Below are 19962 nucleotides of genomic sequence, written 5' to 3' on the forward strand. Positions count from 1 at the left end.
TTAATTTATCACATTTACTGCTGAATCATGTATAATGTCCGCAACTGGCATGATACAAATTCATCAACAAAACTTTCAAATCTAAGATTGAACATAATACATTAATGCCATGAGATGCATAAGTTACACAATGTCATACATCAGGATCAGCCATCCTAGTTTCACCGATGATGAGAAAACCAGACAAGGTGTGCAAGCAGCCAAACAACAAAACCAACTAAGCAAACATTGCTTCATCTTCATTGAATACAACTTTTTCTGCTAAACCTGAAAGAAAGTAAAAATTTAATCACTTGAAAATCCATCATCATCATCTTCATGCGCTTTCACAACTTTCTCTAAGAAACTCCTGCGAACTCCATCAATCACAGCTTTACTTGACGGATCACTCCCACTTAGGCCATCATTAAGTACAGGATCTGAATTGCAAAGAACTAATGCAACACCTAATTTCAAGTGAACACAGAAATATTTAATAATAAAAATACTAAGAGTTTCATCAGAATACTTGTAACAAGCCAGCAGGATTACAATATAACAAGCCAAAGAGCATAGTAATTGGGTATCATAATATAAGGCTGAGAAAAGAAAAGGTTCAGGAAAAGTATTCTCCAATTTAATAATTCCAAATCAGATATCAGGCCAAGAGACACAAGGCAAGAACACCAACTCAACGATATAAAATCCACCTAATTGTATAGGAAACCGACATTCTGGATACAGCCATGATGCCTCTGCTCAAGTGCCAAAAGGTGGGGGGGGTGGTGTGAGGTGTCTTAGATTCAAATCTTCCCAACTTTTTTAAAAGAATAATAATATAAAAATAAAAAATAAAAAATTGGGGTCCAGGACTTGGGAAAAAAAAATTTTAAAAAAAAAAAAACCTCCCAGACAAAACATCCAATGATGCAGCCTAAATTTTTAAGTACCAACATCTACTACCTTACATAAAGTTCAACTGACAATGTTAATACTTGACTTCCAACTACAATTTCCAGGATAAGGTTCACAAATTTTTCTACTTGTAAAAAAAGATAAAAGGTTCACAAAATTTTCTCTTCTGCAATACATATTTCAAGAACAAGAAAGTAAGATGAGTGGTACTAAATAGTCCCATACATGATACATGAAGTTCATTTAAATTATCCACCATTCTCTCCTCCTTCCTCCCCTAGGAGGAGGTATCTCATGGAGCCGCTCCATGAACCATCCTCTCACAGCATGTGGGAGCACAGATGTGTAGATCCCACGTGCTGTTAGAGAGTGGCTCCATGGAAACGCTTTATAAGATAATCTCCCCTCCCCTTAGGGCCAAAACGTATTTAAAAAAACACTAAATAATCCACCATTTGAAGTTCACAAAAGTAAGTCTTAAGTACAATATTATAAGCACTGCTGTTTGTGCATAGCAAACTAACCTCAAAGATCATACTAAAAATGCCCATAAAAGAAGAGTTAATTTCCAGTTTACTACAGTAAATGTCAACTAATATCATGTCTAGAGATAACATAAATTCAAGCTTAGTTTGTCTTCCAAAAAAAGCATAAGTACCCAACTTGTCGTTCATTTGGGTTGAATTTCTTTCACCAAGACATTTTACATATTCATAATACGTGATTGACCTCAATTTTGGGAGTCATCACAGACTGATTATCCGCAAAGAGATGAAACAATCTCATATTAAAGAATAGCAATTGATTAAGAGAAGCAGCAAGGTAATACATAAGCTAATGACAATATGAGGCGTGCTTAAATATAACATACCTTCAGGAGTGCATCTCCTGCCAAAACTATGAATGCCCACATGATTTGCTTTCACTGCACCATTGTTGTACACTAACAACGTTGGAAGATTACGATCAGGGTAGTTAGGAATGCAGTCTGTAGATATTATCTTAACAAATTTTGTTGCCGGGTATTTCGTTGCCAACTCTTCCAAACATCGCATTAGCAGTGTACATTCCGGGATTCTATCAGAAAATTCCAAAAAAACATCAACATAACAAACATAACTACAATCCTCATAAAGAAACTAAGTTTGGTATTAAGATCTCTCATAAAGTACCCTTCTTTGTAGAGGATCACAACAACCCAAACATCAGATGGAGCTTGTGAAACCTCTCGCACAAAATCTGATCCTGTAATTGGAATCACCGATCCAAACTTTGCAACCTTAGCTGCTTCCCTCATCTCAGCCAACCTCTTTTTCCTAATTAGCAAACACCATCCAATATATTTTATAAAAAATAAAAAAAATAAACCCAACAAAGACCCTGAATTTCACAAGGGTTGCAATTGGATTTAAGGATATGAAGTTGAGGGATTTGAAGAACAATTGCAAGTACAAATTGCTTGATATAAATTAAAACAACACTTTGATGATGTGAGCATTGGAGATTTTGCTCAAACAAAAACACTTGGTAATACTCGATTTAAAATAACGTCTTACCCCCAGTCATTTCAAATCTACAAATTACTAAAGCTCAAATCCATCCATAAATTTTATCAATAGGAAAAAAAAAAAAAAAAAAAAAAAAAAAAAAAAAAAAAAAAAAAAGTCAGCATCTATGGACTCTGCCCATTACAAGTTGTATGTCAAGATTTAAGAGAAGATTGACTAAGGCTCAAGCCTGGCCTTAGTTTAATAATAGTGGTGCATTACAATCCTTGCTGTTTAAGAAGAACAAATCATTAATTGAGTATTGCCTGGTTGATAAGGACTGAGATCTTTTTATTATCCTACACTTGGTTAAGATATTCATAATTGAGTTAATCCCAGGACCAGGCAAAAGATATTGTATTTCATATCCGTTTGATTCTCTTTTGATCAAGAGAAATTACATTACACTCCAAAGTCTTAACTCTGATCATCCCATGTTTTGCTTTCAGGAGATGATTAGATATCATATACCCACATCATGAATATGATTTTATATAATTTACCTTTGAAGTAAAACTAAAAATCTAAACATCCCATGTATGATTGAACTAAAAAAATCCCATATCAATGCACCACCTGTATGATTAAACAACTGATACAACTTTAACATAAAACAAAAAACACCACCCAGTTGAGGTTCTATAAAAATAAAGCTGAAACTTTTCAAATTTCCAATCTGTATTTCATTTTCCTACACTTTTTAACAAAAGGGTGTTAATAAAAATACAGAATTTATTACCTGTAGTCTTCGAGGAATCGATCGTCGTCGAGATCTGGGTCGTCCTGGAGGTCCTCGAGCTCATCCTCGGTTTTGTTATCGATCCAAGACTTGTCTTTTGGAGCAGAGGATTCATCTGGGGCAGGAGTGAATGATGGGGGCTTGAAAGCCGGTGGTTTTGGAGGTAAATTCCCGAGCTTTCGTTGAATATCGTCCCACTGCGTCGACGCACCCTCTAAATCCTTGTACACAAAGTGATAATCCCCCATTGTTGCTCACCTCTCACTACTCACTTTTCTCTACACAATTCCCTCTCTCCCTCTGTGTGTGTGTCTCGTTTCCTTTTAATTTTTTCCCAGAACAACGAAGACAACTTTCACTGTATCAAAAATCCAATGGCAATTATACCCTTTTCTCTACACAATTCCTACTCAAATATTTATAATTTCATTTTGGTCCTCACATTTTTAAACCTATTTTTCATTTTTGGTTCGTGCTGGAATCTTACTTGCAAAAAACACTTAAATGATTAATGTACTGCACTATTAGCTTTAAAAAAATTGTGTTTTTGGCAAGTGAAATGATGATAAAGGCCAAAACAAATAATTTAAAAATATGAAGACCAAAATAAAATTATAAAAATTTAAGTTAAAAAACAAAACTGTTATAAAATGATGGAAATAAAACAAAGTAAAAGGAACAAGAAAATGATAAACCCTTATATTCAAGTAGTCATCCACAATTCTTTTGATCTCTCTTAGATATGTACAATAACAGTAAAGAAATCTCACATATATATAGGACCTTAGAATGCTTGTAGAGTTTATGGGATAAGATTGTAATGATGAGTACAATCATGGACATTTATTTCCCTTATAGGCTTTACACATTTCAGCCTTTACACATTCCAAATAACCTTTTCATTGCCCAAACTTTACACATTCCAATCAGACTTTATTTCTAACACTCTCCCTTGGATGACCACTTTCTAAGAATATGCCTCGTTAAAACCTTGCCAAATAAAAACCCTGTAGGAAAAAATTTTGGCTAAGGAAAAAGAGTATAATATTCTTGTATATCTTTTAGTAACTTTACTCCCCCTTATGAGTATATCGAATATCCTTAAGTCGACGCATACCAATGTTGTGCACCATCTTCTTAAAATTCGCAGTTGGTAATGGCTTAGTGAACATATCGGCCAAATTATCACATGATCGTATCTGCTTGACATCAATATCGCCACTCTTCTGAAGCTCATGTGTATAAAAGAATTTTGGTGCAATATGCTTGTTTCTATCACCCTTGATATTTCCTCCCCTAATTTGAGTGATACAAGCGGTATTATCTTCGTATAATATCGTTGGACTTTTTATGATTGATGATAATCCACAGTTCTCACGAATATGTTGAATTACCGATCTCAACCAAATACATTCACAACTCGCTTCATGAATTGCAATAATCTCTGCATGATTTGAGGAAGTAGCAGAAATTGTTTGCTTAACAGATCTCCATGAAATAGCAGTATTTCCATAAGTAAATAAATATCCTGTTTGTGATTGGCCTTTGTGTGGATCAGAAAGATAACTTGCATCAGCATATCCAACTAATTGTGGTTTTGATCTATTTGGATAAAATAATCTCAAATCAGTAGTCCCACGAAGATAACGTAAAATATGTTTAATTCCATTCCAATGTCTTCAAGTTGGTGCAAAACTATACCTTGCTAGTAAGTTAACTGCAAATGCTATATCAGGTCGTGTGTAATTTGCAAGATACATCAAAGCACCAATTGCACTAAGATATGGTACTTCAGGACCAAGAGTTTCTTCATCATCTTCTTGTGGTCGAAACGAATCTTTCTTGACATCAAGTGACCGACCCACCATTGGAGTGCTCAAAGGATGAGCTTTATCCATGTAAAATTGCTTCAGGACTTTTTCTGTGTATGTTGATTGATGAACAAGAATTCCATTTGGAAGATGTTCAATTTGTAGGCCAAGACAAAATTTTGTCTTACCAAGATCTTTCATCTCAAATTCATTCTTTAAACAATTTGCTGTTTTTGTTAACTCTTCTGGAGTCCCTACAAGATTTAAATCATCAACATATACTGCAACAATAGCAAATCCAGATTCTGATTTTTTGATAAAAACACATGGACAAATTGGATTATTCTCAAATCCTTCTTTCAAAAGATATTCACTGAGGCGATTATACCACATGCGTCCGGATTGCTTTAACCCATATAAGGATCTTTGTAGCTTGATAGAATACATACTTCGGGATGTAGGATTATATGTTTAGGCATTTTATATCCTTCAGGGATTTTCATGTAGATATCATTATCTAATGATCCATACAGATATGCTGTAACAACATCCATTAATCGCATATCCAAATTTTCTTTTGCTACCAAACTAATCAAAAATTGAATGTAATTGCATCCATTACAGGAGCATATGTTTCTTCATAATCAATACAGGTCTCTGCGAGAAACTTGTGCTACAAGTCGCGCTTTGTACCTTATAATTTCATTTTTCTCATTTCGTTTACGTACAAATACCCATTTGTATCCAACAGGCATTACACCTTTAGGTGTTCGGACTACAGGTCCAAAAACTTCACGTTTACTTAGTGAATTTAATTCTGCTTGAATGCCTCTTTCCACATTGGCCAATCATTTCTACGTTGACATTCATCAACGGTTTTGGTTCATATTCATTATCATTACTTCTGGTAATATCAAGGGCAACTTTATATGAAAATATGTTGTGACAACAATTTTATTTCTATCCCATATTTCTCCTGTATGTACATAATGTATCGAGATCTCGTTATTTTCTGGTACCTGATCCTCTTCAGGGGATAACTCTTCAAGATGTTTATTTTCAGGAGATTTTTGTTCATAGTTTTGGATAGATCAATTATTTCTGTGACCTGTTTTCTGGGTATAGCCTCTTTATAGGCTGCAACTTGTTTTTCTTGTGTTTTTCTCTTCCGGGGAATTTTATCTTTAACACCGATAGGTCTTCCACGCTTCAGGTGTGGCTTTGATTCATTTGCTGCTGTATTAACTGATTGTCCTACAGGGACTTCAATCCGTGCTGGAGTATTAGCAGCTGGAATGTGAGATTTCACTATTTTCTTATTGTCGGCGAATACATTCGGTAATTGATTTGCAATTCCTTGCAAATGAATAATCCTTTGAACTTCCAGTTCACATTAATTTGTACGAGGATCAAGATGAGATAGTGTCGAAACATTCCAAGTAATCTCACATCGTGCTTTAGGCAACGACTTTTCTCCCCCTAATGGTGGGAAGATTGTTTTATTAAAATGACAATCCTCAAAATGTGCCTTAAAAACATCACAAGTTAGAGATTCAAGATATCTAATGATAGATGGAAAATCAAAACTCGTATAAATTCCAAGTCTATGTTGAGGACCCAACTTGGTGCGTTGTGGGGGTGTAATAGGTACATATACAGCACAACCAAATGTGCGCAAGTGAAAAATATTTAGTTGTTGGCTAAGTACAAGTTGCAATGATGAAAATTTATAATAAGCAGTTGGCCTAATACGAACTAATGATGCAGCATGTAAAATAGCATGACCCCAAGCAGAAACTGGTAATTTTGATTTCATAAGCAAAGGTCGAGCAATAATTTGAAGTCTCTTGATAAGTGATTCAGCTAAACCATTTTAAGTATGTGTATGGGCAACAGGATGTTCAACATCAATTCCAATTGACATGCAATAGTCATCAAAAGCTTAAGATGTGAATTCACTAGCATTATCTAAACGAATTTTCCTAATTGAATAATCAGAAAATTGTGCTCGCAACCTAATTATTTGAGCAAGAAGCCTAGCAAATGCAACATTTCTAGTAGAAAGTAAACATACATGTGACCATTTGGTTGATGCATCAATTAAAACCATAAAATACTTGAATGGACCACAAGATGGGTGTATTGGTCCACATATATCACCCTGAATTCTTTCTAAGAAAGATGGACACTCAACAAAAATCTTTGAATGTGATGGGTTGGTAATTAATTTACCTTGAGAACATGCACTACATGGATAATCACTAGGTAAAAGAATCTTCTGGTTCTTTAAGGGATGTCCGTGAGAGTTTTCAATAATTCGACGCATCATTATTGATCCTGGATGACCTAGACGATCATGCCAAAGCATAAAAACCTTTGGGTCCAAACACTTCTGGTGTATTGCAACATTTGTTTCAATTGTTCTCATTGTAGTATAATATAACCCAGAAGAGAAAATAGGCAGTTTTTCTAATATGAGCTTCTGGCCCGATACTATTGAAGTAATATAAAGAAATTCTTCACTGCCTTCGTTATTAGTTTCAATATGATAACCATCCTTAAAGCTAAGTAAATTTCTGCTTGATTTAGAAGAATACAAAGCATCATCAATACAAAATTTTGTGCCCTTTGGCAACATGATAATCACTCTTCCAGAGTTTACAATTAAGTTCAATGAACTTGATATGGTATTGAAATTGACTTTGCATAATATTAAACTTTGAAAATATTTCTTATTCTTAAGGATCGTATGAGTTGTTACATTAACTGCTAGACAAAAATCTTCACTAGTCATCTTGGAATTAATTTTTTTTTTTTACTCGTAAGACCCATGATACTTTATATATACAAAACATAAATTAAACTTTATTATTTTAAACGTAAATAAAACATAGCAAAGAAAACATACTTATTACAAACCAATAATATAATAACAAAAACAATTAATTTGTATGGAGATTTCCATCACTAATCAAATTATCAAATTTTCCATCAACATCTTCAAAGAAATCAGAGACATCAAGATGAGTCATATCCACTCAATTTAGAAAATGAAGATGATTCATCGGATCTTCAGGATCATTATAAGTTCGTTTCAATTCCCTTTTCCTTTTCTTTTATGGAGGCTTGGTACAAATTTACCAAATATTTAGGAGTACGACAGGTAAGTGACCAATAACCTTCCATTCCACACCTATAACACTTATTTTCATGACCGTTCATTGGTTTTCAGCAACAACTCATTATTTTGTTCAACCATTAGAAGATTAAACATTAGTTCATAACACTTTATGAACATATGCACTCGATATTTCTACTACAGGAGCACATTTGAAACATGATATATGCGTCTTCTATTATATAATTTTAATTGTGGGCTGATTTTAAAGTGCCAGATTAACTCACTTGCACCTTTAGTTTATTGCAACTTTAGTCATTTTGAGCTTTTAGGATGATCAAGTTCTTCTAGAACTTGTAATTCTCCAAAGGGGTCTTTTATATTAAAGTACTTAGTTTTTATGTAAATAATAACAAATAAAACTTATTGCTTTTGAACGATCCTTCTAGGATACTCCATTGCCATCCATAATATCTTCAGGATTTATTCCATCAACATAGATCTCATCAAGATTCATTGCTTCCAGATGAATCTTAGTATCAAGGATCGATCTATGATAAGAAGTTATTGCCTAATATGTCAATGACAACAAATTTAAGCTTTGTAAGGTTTGACATCTATATCAAATATATAATTACAAAAGAAATTAAATAACTAATTTTTTTTTTCATACACAATTTTAATCAAACAATACTACACATACATATTCAAAATTTGATTGTAATGAAACAATACTTACATTTTTAAACATTATTAGTACACGTAATAATGTATAAACGTGAAGACAATATATAATAATATATTACTAAACATTTTTAACAATTTTTTTTAACTAAATAAACGTGAATCTCATAACAATATACAACAATAGAATAACGTGAATCTCATAAAAATTTTAATCAATTAAAAATCGCTAAAAATATAAGCATAAAATGTAATGACAAATAAATAAGATAATTACTAATTCTTTAGAAAGAAAACTTACATTGAGTTGAGAGAACTACACAAATAATCTTTGATGTTTGAAGAACAATGGGATTACAACTTCCTTTTGAAACTGGGTAGAGACTCGTGCTGATAACGTGTTATAAAATAATGGAAATAAAACAAAGTAAAAGGAACAAGAAAATGATAACCTCTTGTATTCAAGTGGTCATCCACAATTCTTTTGAGCTCTTTTAGATGTGTACAATAACAGTAAAGAAATCCCACATATATATAGGACCTTAGAATGCTTGTAAAGTTTATGGGATAAGATTGTAATGATGAGTACAATCATGGACATTCATTTCCCTTATAGGCTTTACACATTTTAGCCTTTACACATTCCAAATAACCTTTTCATTGTCCAAACTTTACACATTCCAATTAGACTTTATTTCTAACAGATACCTTAATTCAATTCTAATATCGTATTTCCAAAAACAAAAATTCTATTAACATTTATTAATTATAAAGTATCAAATTGAGTAATAGAGTATTAAAAAAAAAGATTAAGATTAAGGATTTCTTTTCAAATATCTTATCTTGCTTAGATAAATTTAAAAAAAAAAAACACAAATCAAATAGAACAAACAATAATACATTTGTATACAAATAAAACAAATAGAAATTTGTAAAATAAATTAGAAAAATTTACAATATTGATGTGTATAAAAATGAAAAATGATTATGGTCAAGGCTCATGTTTGACATAATCTCCTTAAGATAGGTTTACATCCTTACAATTGATGGTTTGAGGCTTTTGGTCACTTGTCTCACAAGATATAATGATCACCAAAAATAAAAGAAACATGTCAATCTAAATAATATAGTGAACAAAATTGTGTCTCTTTCTCTCTATTTAACTCTATGCAGAAAAATATATTTTTTGCAAAAGAACTTTCATTTATGAATGAGAGATTGTAAACACCTCATATTGTACTCATTAATAACCATTAGTCCCCAGTCTCAATGATGAGCTTGACAAATGTCAACCAAGGGTAATTAAAGTGTTCCAAATAGTTCGGAGGTAATCATAACTTAAAAGTGCTTAAACTTTGAAAACGATGTTGAAAAATGACCTTTGCTTATATCTTGGCCATAATTTTGAACCTCAAATAATTATTTGTTAGGGTCATATTTTAAGTAATTAGCTAATCCTTTAACAAAATGCACTTTACTTGTAATTTGGTGGACCTAAGATGGGTTTAATACATCAAGAAATATGTTTTTCAAGCATATCAAGTGTTCGTATTAAAAGACGTGAAGATTGGTCCAAGAAATAAGTGAAAAAAAGTTCTTCACTAAGTCTCGACTGATAGCTTGATTGATGCCTACTATCGAGACCTAATGTGAAGCTCGATAGATAGCTCAACAACAGCTCGTCCTATCGAGATTTATGATTTTCAGTTTTCCAGATCTGAAATTTGGCCCAGGCTTATGTATTTGTTAAGGGTTTCTTTTCTCTCAACTTTAGACATATATAAAGATTATTTTAAGAGCCATCACACATGGATACAAAGACCAAGAGATTTATTTTTTCTGTGAGAAGTTACTACACTTGTACACCATAGGGTTTTGTAACCAAGTGTTTCCTGATTTTCATTATTGACGAAGTGAAGAACTTTGCAACCAACAACATCGTTCAAAGTTGCTGGAGTTAGTCACGTACTGGGATCTGTGCAAAAGGTTAGTCACAAATTGGAGATTTGCACATCAAAGGAAAGAAGGCTACTACAAGATCAAATTTAATTGGATATTGAAGCGAAAGTTCAACCATAGATTGGTATTTTGGGATAGGCAATGGTAGTTGGTAAGATTTCTTGTACTTGTAATCGCTTGATTGTTGATTAGCGGATTCTTGGAAGTAGTTAAAATCACCCAATAGGGTTTTTACCTTGCAAGAGATTTTCCTCATTTGTCAACAAATCACCGTGTCAATTTATTTTCCACTATATTTAGTTAATTTGGTGATTTGTTGGTGCCTTCACAATTTGCATATAATTGAACCTAATTAATCAACTTGGGTAATTGAATTAATTAATCGAGGTCAAGCTATCTTAACCTAACATTATTGAATGTGATTATTTTCATTGGAAAGTAGACATCTTGGACATCAATTTGAATACAAATTTTACCTATTTTGGATTTAAAGTAAGTAAGTTATGGATATTTGAAGTCAGGCCAACAACCCAATCAAATTGGAGTTCTGCTTACACACACTCACGATCCTGCACATGCACCTTGAGTTCCATAATTTCTTATTCTTATATTTAGTGCCAAAATCTTCAATCTTTGGGTTGGGCCGCCCCTTACAACCTTAGGAATGTCCAAAAGCCTCTAAAAGTCCTCAAAAACCCTAGTTCACTTGTATAAATACCAACTTTATGCCTCAAATAAAAAACCAAGCTTGAGATAGTTGATTTTACCCTCCATGTGTTATAAAACCCTATTTTCTGTACTCTAACCTCACACATAGTAGCTTTGCACATTTTCTAAGTATTCAGAACTATGCGCGACCCAAAAAAGGCTTTTGGTTTACCATATATTGAGTCCTTGGGGACGTGACTCTTTTGTGTGCATGTGTTTCTAAGGTGAGGTGTGTGTGTGAGTCTCTTTTTCTTATTTTATGTTTAGGAGTTGCCACCAACCATTGGTTTTTGTATTTGGTTTGATTGGTCACCTATTTTTCTAATTCTTTTTAGTTACCTAATTAACTAAAAACCAATTCAAGGGTAATTAATTAATTAAGGTAAACCAAATTCTTGAACCAAAGATCTTGGACTTGGAAGTTCGGTTACAGGTGGGAAAGGTGTTAGGCACCTCACACCGCCTATCCGAAGGATAATACCCCATTTTAATTTTAATTTCAATGTTAACATTTTAGAGAAATAATTAGATACTTGGCATTTGGTTTTTGAAAAAGATTTTTTTACAAACAATACAAACACACACGCGCGCGAATATGTGAGTATTTATTTACATATAACATATAATGTGAATATTCATGACAAATAATTATTAACAAGCAAAACATGTGAAGTAAATATACATAACATGTGAGAGTTACTACGTTGCAAAGATAATATATAATATAACATTTGAGTATTATTTATTATATATTCAACATGTGAATATGTACATGAAAAAATAAAATAGAAGGAAGGAAAAATGTCACCTTTTAGCAAATTTATCCTCCAATTTCTCGTTCTCATGCACAAACATAAAGAACCAAAACATTAATGCAAAGGGGAAGGGGGGATATGTTAGCTTGATTGGTGTCTATTGGTTCAATAGTGTTATAAAATGATGGAAATAAAACAAAGTAAAAGGAACAAGAAAATGATAAACTCTTGTATTCAAGTGGTCATCCACAATTCTTTTGATCTCTCTTAGATGTGTACAATAACAGTAAAGAAATCCCACATATATAGGACCTTAGAATGCTTGTAGAGTTTATGGGATAAGATTGTAATGATGAGTACAATCATGAACATTTATTTCCCTTATAGGCTTTACATATTTCAGCCTTTACACATCCCAAATAACCTTTTCATTGCCCAAACTTTACACGTTCCAATCAGACTTTATTTCTAACAAAAACTCTTTTTTTTTTTTTTTTTTGAAATACAAAACTCACCTTCTATGTTTTACCAAAATTTAACTTTGTTTTCATTCATTTTAGTCATATAAGTTTCAAGTTTATTTAGGTGAAGTTTGGATAGCGTTTTTGAGCTTGCGTTGCGCGTTTGCGTTGTTTTTCTGTGGGTCTTGTGCACTGTTCACGAGACCCACAAGTACCTTTTTCAGCAAAAATAACTTTAAAATTGAGTCTCATGGCACTATTCACACATTTAGAAATTATTTTGCTACAATATTTTCAATTTTCAGTTTTCAGTAATAAGTAATATCTAAACAAACTCTTAATTAAGAACTCTCTACAAGTATAAGTACTTGTAAAGTACAGGAAGTAAGGGCCAAAGTTTAAGTTTTTAGGAGAGAGTTTCACAAACATGTACATTTAAATTATTCTAAAGTAGAATTTTATCTATTTTAAGATCACCAAAAAATATATATATATATATTAAGAACTCCCTGTCAACTTTTTATATTACGGTTAATAGTTCAAATTTTTATTTTCAATATTTTTAAATTAAAAAAATTAAACTAATGATTGAAAAATATTTTCTATAATTTTTATTTTAAAAAAATTAACGAAAATTGATGGAGAGATCTTAATGTACTAAACTTGAATTTTAGAAGAATTAAATAAATAAAAGCCAAGTTAAAAATTGAAATAAATTCTAGTGAAACTTAAATGGTGAATTTTACATTTTAGCCAAAAAGACTAAATTCAAAACTTAGCCAAAATATAGGTACCATAAAGGGATTTTTGCCAAAAGCTACTTATATGTTGGAAATATTTCTCGGGAATTGAATGTTTTTTCAATACTCCAAAAAAAAAAATTTTAAAATAAAAATTAATGTGTGCCCTAAGGACACACATTAATAAAACCCTTATATGTTTTAACATTTTTTAAAAATATATTTTAACCAGAGTTATGGGGGCCGAATCGGGGCTTAAATAATGGCCCACATAACATTGATGGACGATGGACCCACTTCACGGGCCCATTCAACTAGATCGGTCTGACTCAATTTGGTCCCTATTTATATATATTAAAAAAAAACACTGTATCAAAATCAAATAGCTTTTCCTTCTATTTGCGACTTTTTTATTTATATATTTTGGCTCGCTGTGTCTCCGTAGCTGTGAGTGAGTGACTGAGAGTTTGTTGTTGTTGGTGTTATTGTTGGTGGTGGTATCATCAGCGAGTTAAAACGATGAATTCGTTGGAAGGTGTGGTGGTGCAAATCCAAGGGCTGTCGAGCAGCGCCGGAGACATCTCACGCCTCCACGTCATCCTCAAACAAGCCGAGGAATCGCTCCGCTCCGAGTCGACTCGGTTGTCTCCGATTCTCGACCAGCTTGACCCTTCCAACCACTCTCTCGGTTATCTCTTTATCCTGTATGCTCTTCTTCACTCTCCTAATTACACTCTTTCCTTTTTCTTTTTCTATTTACTTTTTTATCTGTAAATATACACTGTGTGTTAGGGTTTATATATTCGAGACATTATTACTTTTTAATATTTTTTTTTTAAAAAAATTTATTGGAGTGAGAGTGTTAAAGTTGTTTGATTGCGTGGAAAACCTAGGAAAGAAATTCTTTGTGCTTTCAATAATGAACAGAATTTAAGAAACAATGTTTTTTTTTTGGGTTATGTTCAGTTGGGTGGGGTTTTAAATTTTCTTGAGCATTCAATTATGAAAAAAAAAAAAGATATATATATATATATATATTTGGTTTGATACAGTTTAGAGAATGCTTTTATTTAACTTAAATGAATATATCACATTATAATTGGGACGGGGATTTTTGGCAGACATGTGTGATGTTGCGCATGATTACAATGGGAATTTGTATGTATTTGTGGTGATCCTGCTTTTTTTCTTATGGATTGCATATTTGTGGTGACAGAGAGGCTTGCACGTCTGCTCCGGTTTCGAAAGAGCAAGCTGCTATGCTGGTTCCCTACATTGCCAGATTTATTAGTTATTGTGCTCCAGAGCAAATTCGTTTGGCCCCTGAAAAGTGTATGTATCTTTACTTGCGTGAATTTTATTTGATGGGCACAAATGCTGTTAAATCATGTGTAGTGTGCATATTGATGTTATTTATTGTCGGGGTTGCAGTCATAGCTGTTTGTAAGAGGTTCAAGGACCAGGTCATGCTACTTGGAACACCAATGCGTGGGGTGGCTCCATTGCAGGCAGCTGTACGGAAACTTCAGAATTCTTCAGAACATTTGACTACTTTGCATCCGGAGTTTCTTCTTCTTTGTTTATTGGCAAAGTGTTACAAAACTGGCCTGTCAATTTTGGAGGAAGATATCTTTGAAGTTGATCAACCAAGGGACCTTTTTCTCTACTGTTATTATGGGTGGGTTGTTTCTGCCAAGACTTTTCAGCTTTTGTGGTTATCTTTTTTGGGGAACTCTTCTTGTTATCATGTCCATTTTAATCTTCTTGGTGGAATTCCTGTTCTCATTTGTCATTTTACTTTCTTTATCCATATGGTTTAAATTCTTTGGAACTCTCTTGTTTGATTGTATGCTTAGTTGATTACTTCGTTGATGTTTGTTGTATAACTAGAAGCATTTGCAGTGCATTTTTAAGAAATTTAATAATGTGCAATTTCACCTTTAAGATAAGTGAGGCATTTATTTCTTGGTGATGTGAGAGGCGTCCATTGATGCATCAAGGGTTTGATAGTTTTGTAATTTATTCAATGAAAGAAATTTTTATGGGAAGAAATTACTGCTTAGTTGCCTAAGTATGAATATGTCAAATTTTAGTACAATCCCATTATGTATGGTCCTTCAAGGGAAAAAAAATTTTTGAGTGTATTAAGCTGTTGATAGCTAGTTATTTTTATTCAGAGATAAAGAATCATTGTTTCTTGTTTACAAATGTTAGGTTTTCTACATGGCAGCAGAATGGTCTCATGAGAAGTCTGGAACTTTTAAATCCTAAAATAATTTCTTATTTTACTCTAAATAGCATAGGGTGGGGGGAAGCCTCTACTTTTTTAATTTCAAAATTGTATTTATTTACTGCTTGTGAGCAAATGCAACCAATTTCATCATCTCTAAGGTGGTATCATCTTAATAATATGGGGAAATGTCAGTTCTCAATTGATGTGTGATTTTATCAATCTATAGGGTTTCTGGCTATTGATATTAGTAAGGAAGTTTGCTTACAGATTTTCGCATTTGTTATGATTACAGGGGGATGATATGTATAGGACAAAAGCGTTTTCGCAAGGCACTGGAGCTCCTACATAATGTGTGTTATATCTATACAGCTCACTAGTTAAGTTAAAGGTTGTCATTGACATCTTGACTTTTTTTTATGCACATGGCCATCCTAATTGCTCATTGCTTATCTTTCAGGTTGTTACTGCTCCAATGTCAAGTATAAATGCCATAGCTGTTGAAGCTTACAAAAAATACATATTGGTTTCTCTCATTCACAATGGACAGGTATGCTCATTTTCTTTACCCTCATACTGATGGGACTGAAGAGAAGGCTATTAAAGAAAACGTGGTCAAATAAGTCACAGTCGGGATACAATTTATGGGCAACTAAATTGCTGTCACTCTTCTAGACTAATAAAATTACTTTTTATATTTTTTATGGCAGTTCTCTACCAGTCTTCCTAAGTACACTTCTTCAGCCGCTCAGAGAAATCTAAAGAACTACTGTCAGGTATTTTTTATATTAATTTAGGCATTGCTACTGATTCTGGGTTTAGATTTTTTTTTTTTTTTTTTTGGTTGGACTAATGATTTATAAGCTTGCTACTAAGTTTTAAGTTTTTTGATATGTATGCTACTAAGTTTTAAAGTAACATTAGTAGAATTAATAAAAAAGGACTTATCAATTAAGTGAGTAACAGAGAATATGGCTTTAGATAGAATAGAATGGAGAAAAAAAAATTCATGCAGCCGATCGTAACTAATCTAATGAAGATCCTTAGCCAACCCCAAAAATTTGGGATTAAGGCTTGTTTGTTGTTGTTGCTGTTATGCTACTAAGTTTTATGTCATGGTTAGAGCATTAGCATCCAGATTTGTAAAAAATACCTATTTTAACACATAAAAGACTACTTTATCTACTTTAACACACTATTTTACCACTCACTACATCCTATTTCTTATTTTTCACTTCACAATCAACACTATTCATTTATTGATTCATTTCACTCTCTCTTCCTCTCTGTCTCTGTCTCTGTCTCTGTCTCTCTTCCTCTCCAACCAAAACTATCGCAATATTTTTTTTTTTTTTTTCTTTTTGATACCAATGAAAACATTAAAGAACAGAAAGAGTACCACATAGTAGCACTACAAAAACGCTGGGGAAACCCAGCAATGGCGTATAGAGAGAGAGACAGAGAGAGAGAGAGCAATTCTATTTTGGTGTTTGGGGTTGCTAAATTATTTAGCACTTTTAGCAACACCAATGCTCTTAGTGAGCCGAGTTATTGTATAAATGCTATGGAAAGACCAATTTCTTATCCACATTGTTGCATGCCCATTTTAACATAGTGTTTGCTTGTTAACTCTAATTTGATAATTGGCCTCAATGAGAGGCTTGGATTGATTAATAAATAGATTTTCCTTTTAAATCTTGGATTCATTAATTTCATTTTGTACTTACAGAGATCAATGTGTTCCTCTTCTTTCCAAGCAGAAATTAAGTACTAATAATCTTTAGACATTTTGGACTAAAATAGTTGCCTTGTTTGAATGGTTGGCCAGCATTATGGCTAGAATATAATGATTGACTAAAACTACATAATATATATATATATATATATGAAGAAAAGATCTCTTTGGGTTGCCCAAATTAAGGTTCTAATGTGCCGACAAACATGAACTAAGAGATGTTTGTGTGAACTAGCTGAAAAGGCTACTTTTCACACTTCACACTCAAAACAATAACTGTTTCTATATATGGAGGTAAGTAGTTTTCTTTTAACTTGTCTTATGCACCCACCTTTGTGATTCCTATATTTCATTTATGCGACATGAATTCACCTTTGTGACTCCTATGTTATATTTATGGCCCTTGACATAACAACAATTTGGCATCTAATGCCAGCATACCACTTTGATTAATCTGCTCTGTTAAATCTATCTTTTCTCGGCTAGACATAACAACAATTCAGGCACAACACTAGTCCGCCAGCTCTCATTCTTGGTCATCTTTCTGTGCAACAAATCACAAATAGAATATCCGGAAATTTTGTTTTATTCTTTCTCATGAGCATATTTGAACCATTGTTCATGGTATTCAAATTTGGAGCTCTGCGAACATTTTCCAAAACAATTATTTGTTAATTATCTTATTTATCAAAAAAAAAAATTATTTGTTCTTTTATCTTCTTTGTGCAGCCCTACATTGAACTGGCGAATAGTTATAGCACTGGGAAAATTGCAGAATTAGACCAGTACGTCCAGACAAATGGGGAGAAGTTTGAAAGTGTGAGCTTTCTACTATACACAATTCATTCTATACTTTGTTTTGGTTAGAACTTAGAAGTCTGAGATCTATGCTTAAGTCAAGTAGGACACAACATTATACTTGGGTTTTTTATAGTTATTTGGTGAAGCTCTAACCCAAATACTTCAGTTATCTAAAGGTGGCTTTATTTTTCTTTTCAGGACAACAATCTTGGACTGGTGAAGCAGGTTGTGTCATCCATGTATAAGCGAAATATACAGAGATTGACTCAGACATACCTGACCCTCTCTCTCCAAGATATTGCCAACACAGTACAATTAAACAGCCCTAAGGAGGCAGAAATGCATGTCCTACAAATGGTAGTTTCAGAGAGACAATTATGTATTATAATATTGCCTTACGTTATTTAAATTGTGCTATTGACATTTCTATGCCAAATTTAGATCCAAGATGGTGAGATATTTGCAACAATCAACCAGAAGGATGGAATGGTTAGATTCCTGGAGGACCCTGAACAGTATAAGTCCTGTGAGATGATTGAGCGTATCGATTCATCCATCCAAAGGTATGCAGCTTGAAGTTTGTTCAAGTTTTCAAGTTTATTAGAGAAGGGTACATGATATCTTAGTCCTTCCTGTATTTTCCAAGTCTTAATTTCCAGTGAGATGGCATTGAATGATTTTCTTGTTCGAGTCAAATACATTTTATATGAAGTGAATATCTTAGAAATAAAGTAAAATTATAATTATTTACCAAAAGTATAATTATAAAGCTCACAATGCATCCAGAGTTGAATACCCCTCCCCCCACTTAAGATGTATCCAAAAAAGAAAAATATATCATGCTGCACATAAAGCATTGTAACCATATCAGAGACGTGGAGCAGAGCCCATGTTTTAACTCTGTTTGCTACTTTTCCACTTCTTACAATATTTCTTTAATGATATCAATATAAGAGTATGGAATCATTGTTGATGGTGATTAACAGAATATCAGTGGTTGTTTTTTCTCTTTATTATTTTCTTTTTGCTCTGGGTGTAAAAATTGTAAAGATTTCAACCTTCTACTGTTGGTATCTGTTCTTTTATCATGGGAAGTCATCTCCATTTCTATAATTGTTTATGTTCCAGGATAATGTCACTGTCAAGGAAGCTGACTACTATGGAAGAGCAGATGTCATGTGATCCTCAGTACCTAGCAAAGGTTAGCCTATCACTTCATTTTGTCTATATGTTTGCTGAACTCGTTTGTATAAATTATTGATCACTGATCACACAATACATGTTTATTATGTATACGTTCAGGCTGGGAGAGAGAGACAGAGATTTGACTTCGATGACTTTGATACTGTTCCTCAGAAATTTAACATATGAAGTAATCTTGATTAGTCATCCATGATCTATGGAAATGATACATGATTACGAGAATGATGCCAGACCACATACTTTGCTCCATCGGCATTTATTGTTCAAAGAGATGAAAATTTTTCTTTTGTTATTTTACTCCCAAAATGAGAGATGTGGATATCTGTGATTAGAACCTTGTTCAATTACTATTTAGTTATGAGGATGTTTTATATTGAAGTGTTTTCTCAATTATTTATGATATCGTTTCCTGTATTCTTTCTCAATGATGTTCTTTTTTTTTTTTTTTTTTTTTTTTTTTTTTTTTTTTTTTTTTTTTTTTTTTTTTTTTTTGTCTTGGTAAATAACTCAATGATGGTCTAAGCATTATGCATTGTTAACATTGAAATGTTTTCAAATTGAAACTTATTGATCCTCA

General features: G+C 32.8%; 2 protein-coding genes across 2 annotated transcripts; one reads left to right on the top strand and one right to left on the bottom strand.

Annotated features, from left to right (window-relative positions):
• Positions 1-63: 63 nt before the first annotated feature.
• LOC111992556 (uncharacterized) lies at positions 64-3531 on the bottom strand. The gene is made up of 4 exons (XM_024024438.2): positions 3181-3531; positions 2067-2210; positions 1766-1971; positions 64-446 (listed from the first exon to the last, which is right to left on the bottom strand). The coding sequence occupies exons 1-4, from the start codon at positions 3426-3428 to the stop codon at positions 286-288; spliced, it is 759 nt and encodes a 252-aa protein (XP_023880206.1). The 5' UTR covers positions 3429-3531; the 3' UTR covers positions 64-285.
• Positions 3532-13800: 10269 nt separating this feature from the next.
• Positions 13801-19810, top strand: LOC111992516 (COP9 signalosome complex subunit 3). Its single transcript, XM_024024388.2, has 11 exons — positions 13801-14120; positions 14633-14748; positions 14848-15094; positions 15942-15999; positions 16107-16196; positions 16357-16422; positions 18111-18200; positions 18381-18539; positions 18624-18745; positions 19311-19383; positions 19485-19810. The coding sequence occupies exons 1-11, from the start codon at positions 13936-13938 to the stop codon at positions 19551-19553; spliced, it is 1275 nt and encodes a 424-aa protein (XP_023880156.1). The 5' UTR covers positions 13801-13935; the 3' UTR covers positions 19554-19810.
• The last annotated feature ends 152 nt before the right edge of the window (positions 19811-19962 follow it).

Source organism: Quercus suber, unplaced genomic scaffold (assembly GCF_002906115.3).
Source record: "Quercus suber isolate HL8 unplaced genomic scaffold, Cork oak 2.0 scaffold_45, whole genome shotgun sequence".
Taxonomy (NCBI): domain Eukaryota; kingdom Viridiplantae; phylum Streptophyta; class Magnoliopsida; order Fagales; family Fagaceae; genus Quercus; species Quercus suber.